Source organism: Peromyscus californicus, unplaced genomic scaffold (assembly GCF_007827085.1).
Source record: "Peromyscus californicus insignis strain IS unplaced genomic scaffold, ASM782708v3 Scaffold_19__1_contigs__length_69161282, whole genome shotgun sequence".
In the NCBI taxonomy this organism is placed as follows: Eukaryota; Metazoa; Chordata; class Mammalia; order Rodentia; family Cricetidae; genus Peromyscus; species Peromyscus californicus.
In genome coordinates this window covers 251,268-258,562 of record NW_026294491.1, presented here as the reverse complement: position 1 = coordinate 258,562, position 7,295 = coordinate 251,268, and the positions used below count along the sequence as shown (strand labels likewise).

Below are 7,295 nucleotides of genomic sequence, written 5' to 3'. Positions count from 1 at the left end.
TTTTCTTCAATGTTTTAAAGCAAATAGTTTCAAATCTTAACAGCTCAGTGCACTGTAATGTCTAAACATTTTTCGTATATATAATTTGCAAAGGAATTCAGAATCTTTTAGTATGTGGCACTATAAAATAGAGATATGGAATGAAATAAGACCATTTGTATACTTATTATGGAATAAAGAGTCATGAGAGATATGTCTGGATAGAAAGCAGAAGTCATAGAGGAATCAGGGACTAGAATTTGCAAAACTTCTGAAAGTTAGGCAATTTAGATTGTCATCCTGAATTAAAACATAGTAGAATACTCCCTACTGTATTGGACTCTTTACTTGTATTCCTTAGTATGTGACATCATTTCAGAATTAGTAATTAGAACATAGCACTGAGTACAGAGGTACCTTCAAAATTACAGAGATACTCAGTATACGTTAGACAGAAAAATGTACCAATGTTTGTTTGGACGCCCTGGCTCTTTGTGCATTTTTATTAGTGAACAGTTCTACATGGTCCTGTTACCTATTAATTGCCAGGACTTTCTGAGGCCCAGAGTTCTCCTCAGTGCTGCTTTGACTTCTTGTTCCTTAAACTATAGATGGATGGGGTTCTGCTGTGGGATGTTCTGTATGTCAAATTGCTCTGATTGGTCAATAAATGAAACATTGATTGGCCAGTGGCCAAGCAGGAAGTTTAGGCAGGACTAACAGAGAGGAGAATTGAGAGAACAGAAAAGGCAGAGGGAGACACTGCCAGCCGCCGCCATGACAAGAAGCATGTGAAGATGCCAGTAAGCCTTGAGTCACATGGCAAGGTATAGATTTATAGAAATGGGTTAATTTAAGATATAAGAACAGTTAGCAAGAAGCCTGCCATGGCCATATAGTTTGTAAATAATATAAGCATCTGTGTGTTTATTTTATAAGTGGGCTGTCTGACTGCTGGGGAGAGAAAACACCAGCTACAAATGGTGCCCAACAGCTCCAGTTTCCTCCTTAAACCTGAGAATACTTAATAAGCAATTCTAAACAGAGCCAAAACCAGGTTCCTGTTTCATGTCTCATATAGGCAGCTAGACACCACAAAACTCAGGTTTGAGCTACTGGCACATTCCTGGCATTTGTGCTCGACCTGCAGTATGGCGGGAATGAGGCATCTACAAGGGGCCCATTATACTGCTGCTGTGTGGTGGATTTAGCCTTTGCTAGTATAAAAAAAAAAGAGGTTTCTGGGCTACAAGCTGCTTGGATAAAAGCATAGACCCACGATGACTTCCAGAGCTGTCGGTAAACATACCACCACCATGTTGGGAAGCTGAGGTGGGCAGAGCCAGCAGCCATAGCGCTGTTTCAGTCTTACAAATGCGGCAGTTTAAAGCAATAGATTCACAATAAGACAGATTCAGATGAAATAGTTTACAATGTGTGTAAAATATATGTAGGCTTGAAAGAGACAAAAAGGTGATATATACAGTTATATAAAAAATACATAGTTTTAAAAATGAAGTCTTTAAAGAGACATAATATAAAAAATAAGCCACATAAAGATGAATATTACACAGAGAATCTGGATTGTGTTGTATTTGGGATTTTTAACTGCAGAAAAACATTTGATTGTAAAAGCTGTTGAGTTATGCCAAAATGTATATTTTAAAGGTACCTTGACTTCAAAATTTGGATATAAGGATATGTTGCTTTGGAAAGGAGACTCTGCTTTTGTTCCCACAGAAAGTCAAAGGCTATGGATTTGTTCCAGATTAAGATACATCAGGTTTGACCAGCCAAGACCCCCTGTAAATTCTCTGATGACACCAAGGTCCAGATGATCCAACATCCAGAATCGTTTCAAGGCAACTGGCTCAGACAATACACCCTCACAGACTACTCCATGATCCTAAAATTTTCTTTGTGTCCCCATAAGATACAGTTCCCCACTCCAGCAGGAAGTAATAAGAGAAGCTACACCCAAATTCCCAAATATACCAAACTGGCTTTGGAGATGTGTAAAAGTTAAAACCTTCCTCTTTAAAAAAAAAAAAGAAAAAAGAAAAGGGGAAGTGCTCTGGGATGTTCTGTATGTCAAATTGCTCTGAGGGTCAATAAATAAATAATGATTGGCCAGTGGCCAGGCAGGAAATATAGACGAGACTAACAGAGAGGAGAATTGAGAGAACAGGAAGGCGGAGGGAGACACTGCCAGCCGCCGCCATGACAAGAAGCATGTGAAGATGGCAAGGTATAGATTTATAGAAATGGAATAATTTAAGATGGAAGAACTAGATAACTAGAAGCCTGAGCCATTAAGCCAAAAAGTTTAAAAAATATAAGTCTCTGTGTTTACTTGGTTGGGTCTGAGCAGCTGTGGGACTGGTGGGTGACAGAGATTTGCCCTGACTGTGGGCCAGGCAGGAAAACTCTAGCTACAGGGTTCAGCATGGATGTCACTGCTGTGTAGAAGAGGGCCAAGAGTTTATCCGTTCCTGGTGAGTGGCTAGCCTTGGGCCTCAAGTACGTGGCAGATGTTGAGCCATAGAAGAGTGTGACTACAAGTAGGTGGGAGGAACAGGTGGAGAGAGCTTTATGGCGCCCCTCAGGTGAAGGCATCACCAGCACTGCAACCAGAATTCTGACATAGGAAGAAATGATCAGTAAAAATAGGCTGAATATGCAGAGAACTGCTGCCACAAAGATGGCAGCCTCATTTTGGGATGTATCTCCACAGGCAAGTTCCAGGAGAGGTGGAAGGTCACAGAAGAAGTGGTCTATCTCACAGGGTCCACAGAAGTTCAAAGAAAAAATAAATTTGGTCTGTCCCAATCCTACTATGCATCCCATTCCCCATGAAACCATTGCCAAATGGGCACATGCTCCACGACTCACTCGGGTTACATAATGGAGTGGAGAGCAAATGGCCATGTAATAGTCAAAAGCCATGGCTGCCAACAGGCAGCACTTAGTTATTCCGAAGAATGTGAAGAAAAACATCTGTGTGGCACAACCCTCCCGAGAGATCCCTCGAGCCTCACTCACAAGGCTCTGCAGCATCTTGGGTATGACAGAGGAAGTGTAGCCAATCTCCAGGAGAGACAAGTTGGCCAGGAAAAAGTACATGGGGGTGTGCAGGGATGGACTGGCACAGATGGCAAGGGCTATGAGTGCATTGCCTGCCAGTGACACTAAGAACATGAGGAGGATGAGGGTGAACAGGAGGAAGCACTCTCCAGGGACCTCAGAGAACTTGGCAAATGCAAAGCATTTGACAGACAAGCTGTTCTCCTGCCACAGAGAGCAATTGACAGTCATCTCCTGGAAGAGAGAACAGCAAGTAATCAGAAGTATTCTTGCAGATGAAGGAAATTATTCAATTTAATACTTTTAGAGTCTCAGTTAAAAATCTTTACCTGCAGCCATAAAATTAAAGTTTACAAGCAATGATTCATCCTCACAGATTTTCATATCTAATCCTTTCTCTGTTTATCACATCAGGTGATTTTCCAAAGTGTACTGAGCATTATACCAAGTGTCCAAGGATTTAGGCAAGGTGGTACACACTTGTATCCCCAGCACTGATGAAGCTGAGGCAGAAGGCTTACTGTGGGTTTGAGTTCAGTCTCACTTAATGGAGTAAAATATCATTCAATATGTATTTAACATTCTAGGATACATAAAATAATAATGTAGTAATGAAACTTTATTAATGTAAGGATTTCCAAAATGTTTAAAAAGTATCAATTGAGTGACATTGATTAATGACCCCAATATATTATGGCTTGTAACAAGTTAAATATGGGCATCCATGTCATATCCTTAAGGTAGACAATAAATATCTTTTCTTGTTAAATAAACGTCATTAATCATATCACTATATTATTAAGTATATATGATATATTTCACATATGTGTATGCATGTATAAAAGTGTATGTGTACATATATGTGTATATTAGTGACTACTAAATACAATGTTTGATTCGTCCTATGGGGATAAGGGAAATAAAATTAGTTTACTTATTTTAAAAAAGATATTATTCAAATAAAAGAAAAGGAAAACATTAATTGTGGCTCAATTCTTTCTGCATGCTTCTCATTGACTAGTTACCAGTGTCACCCAGAAAAGCTGCTCTCCTACCTACTCACATCTAGGCTTCCCTGTTGCCACAGATGCCCTCTCCCCAACCCTTCACAGAGTGTATTGGGTCTAGAGTATTCTGTGATTTCTACTGTTAATATCCAGCTAATATTTCTATTGCTAAAAGCATTAAAAGTATCATTTCCTCAAGGAAAACTCATTTTTGCGAAGGAAAAGTAAAATCAATACCCACTTAATATAAATGATTGCTATAATGCATAGAATTAAAGGCAGGGCACATCCTGAGGTCTAGTAGTTTAGTGAGGTGGTCAGAGGAGATTTTTAAGAAAAGATGTACAAGTTGAGACACAAGAGAGAAGTGGGGTTAACCAAAGAGCACCACAACCTCTCAATGCACAGCTGAGTGCAATGCTGAGATGACCTCAGCATAGCAGCTGATTTCTGTATCTTAGTAGTTCCCATCTTTAATAGAGCATGGGGTCTTAGTGATAGTGTCATTGCCTGCAAGTTAAATTTCTGTTTTCTTAGTGTGATTCACAAGATTCTATGGATCAGGGCGTTGAGTTAAATAAAGAAAAAAAGGGTAAAAAAGATTGAGTCTTGGTATATGCAGGCTAGCCTCAAATTCCCAATTTCCCTGCCTCAGTCTCTTGAATCCTGGAATTCCAGGAGTAAGCCATCAACCCTGGCTTGATAGAAATTTCTTCTAACCTTCCATGGACCACATATTACAATCCCATCAAACTACTTGAAATTAGTACACGTAGTGTTTACACACTTCAATTTCTTTTTGCTCATTTTCTTACTGGGAGGCTGTTGTATACTTGATTGCTTATCTAGCAAACTCTTCAGTTCCAGTATTGATTTATCTTTTTTCTGGAAATCACCCAACTCTTTCTCCTAGCAGTCACACTCCATGCTTTTCACATAACCTGCTAAAATAGCACTTACCACTGTGGTAGCGATTACTTTTGGTTTCTTTCTGAGTGTAGCCTTATACAGAGACTGAGTATAGGCTTCACTTTTCTTATCATTACATTTGCCATCTTTACCAATCCATAAGTTCTCATGCAATAAGTTTCAATGTTTAACTTACTCTGCTTCCTTAGATATTCTGTCTGCTGCTGCCCATTATATCCTCTGAAGTTCATTCTCATGTCCCTCAAATATTTCAGATTCAGCTTATTTATCTCTCAATCTGATATTTTTTCCTTCCAAATAAGATGGCCCTTACTATTTAGTGAAGTATATGTGTGACTCTGTCAAAGTTTGTTTTTCTCTGCCAAAAATCTGAATACACCATGTTTTCTCCAACAAGGGCAGAATAGAAGATACCGTCTACCATTCGGTCCTCCCTCTATTCACTTGATATAACCAAATATCACCAGGTCATGCTTTGTTGTATGTGAGTAGATCACATCATGGTTGACCCTCAAACCAAATGTGGGCTTCAGGGTTTCCAAATAATTATAAATAATCATATTGCCCATGTTCATGAACATATATAATGCCTCTACATACATATAAACCACATACACTTCTATGCCTGTGTATCTATGCAGAAACACACACAGATGCACATAGGGTAGACCAAGGGATCACTCTGGGGAGAATGTGAATAATTTAAAATCTTAGTATAGACAACAATGCTGGATATGTTAGTTTGAACAAATGTTACTATTTGTTCAAACTCTGTTCCTCAATTTGACCACTTATAAAAGGGGCTGAGTAAAAAAATACTCCCCATGAGGTTGCTGCAATAAGAATTAAGTTAATTCCCAATGTCACTTTAAAAGTTGGTCAGGTATTGACATGAACATGGTTGTATATCTACACACAGCCATATTATTTTTACCTTTGTGTACACTCTATTTTGGGGAACTTCACACCACAATCCATAATCCTTGTTCATATCCATTAATTGTTCTCTAAATTATAATTTTTATATTGTGTGTAATGGAAAAGCAAAAAAAAAAAAAAACTAGAACTTGCATGCATATATAAAAACGGTGCCCAAATCTTCTATCCTGAGGGGATACTGTTGTGAATAATACATTGTTGAATCTATTAGATGGATATTCACCCATACATACACAAGCTCTAAAAACTTAAGGATAGAGAACACATGGACTGATTTAATTTCTGATGAGCATGAAGCAGGAAATCTGTGATTACTTGGACTCTCAGGGTACTCTGCTCTTGTAAAAATTGCTAAAACACTAAGTATTCTGCTGTGGTGAATTTTACACTTACTTTAAAGTATTATAAACATTTCCCTGTAGTATATTAAATTCAAATATCTGTATTTCTCATGTATTATGTATTAAAAAATCCATGTGTGATTGAGCAAAGGAAAACAAAAAAAAGAAAAAACCCAAAAAGCCAACCCAGAAAATGGCTAATTTTTAATGTGAAATATTATCTTAAACCCTGCCTTTTAGTAGCTGTTTTTGTATTTGAATAGAGAGCTCTCCATAAGGAGAGTGGTCCTGAATCTCAGTTAAATTTTCAGGAACTCAACTTAGGACAGGCAACCAGAATATTTTCATCTCAATCTGTGGAGTGAGAATGATTGACTCAGAAGGAATGTCAAGATTCTTGAGAAAGAAACAAGGGTCAGGACACTCTGATGTGAACATCCCATCTGCCTCTCACCTTTTCCATTTTCTTGACCTAAAGTTTGGATTCACTAGTTCCTTGTAAATACTGCATGATGTAATCTTTCCCATCTTTCTAGTTAAGCTGTTTGAAGTGGTTTCCTATAGAGAATCAGCTCTATTTTATATGTCAACCTTCAGTGTCATAAAGTGTGCACTAAACACTGATAAGGTCTGGAGGTTTATACCACCAGGTGTGTTTTTATTGGCAACTGGATATATGCAAGAGATGGTGCACGACATGAGAGTATCTTGATATCTGACAGTCTTGGTTTTGCATGTTACCTTACACAGCCTGGAGACCCAAGTCAAGCTCACCCTACATGGTTCTGCTTTGTGAATGATACAGGTGAAAAAAACCATTTTCCCCTGGTGTCACAAGATTAGGAATATTCATTGGTGGGTTTGGTCCCTTATCTGATCTTTTAAAGTCATGACACACTGTTAGATACTGTTTCTGAAACACTGCAGTGTCTCTATATAGAAACTATCAGAAAGTGAGAGTTTCACCATTATATAATGGGTGTCTCTAAAATTCTGTAATAGCACACACAGTTTC

The 7,295-nt window shown here is 38.4% G+C and overlaps 1 protein-coding gene across 1 annotated transcript; it reads right to left on the bottom strand.

Moving 5' to 3' along the window:
- Positions 1 to 497: 497 nt before the first annotated feature.
- On the bottom strand, positions 498 to 3,297 carry LOC128114173 (olfactory receptor 10C1-like). Its single transcript, XM_052744006.1, has 3 exons — positions 2,407 to 3,297; positions 1,864 to 1,872; positions 498 to 578 (listed from the first exon to the last, which is right to left on the bottom strand). The coding sequence occupies exons 1-3, from the start codon at positions 3,292 to 3,294 to the stop codon at positions 498 to 500; spliced, it is 978 nt and encodes a 325-aa protein (XP_052599966.1). The 5' UTR covers positions 3,295 to 3,297.
- Positions 3,298 to 7,295: the final 3,998 nt, after the last annotated feature.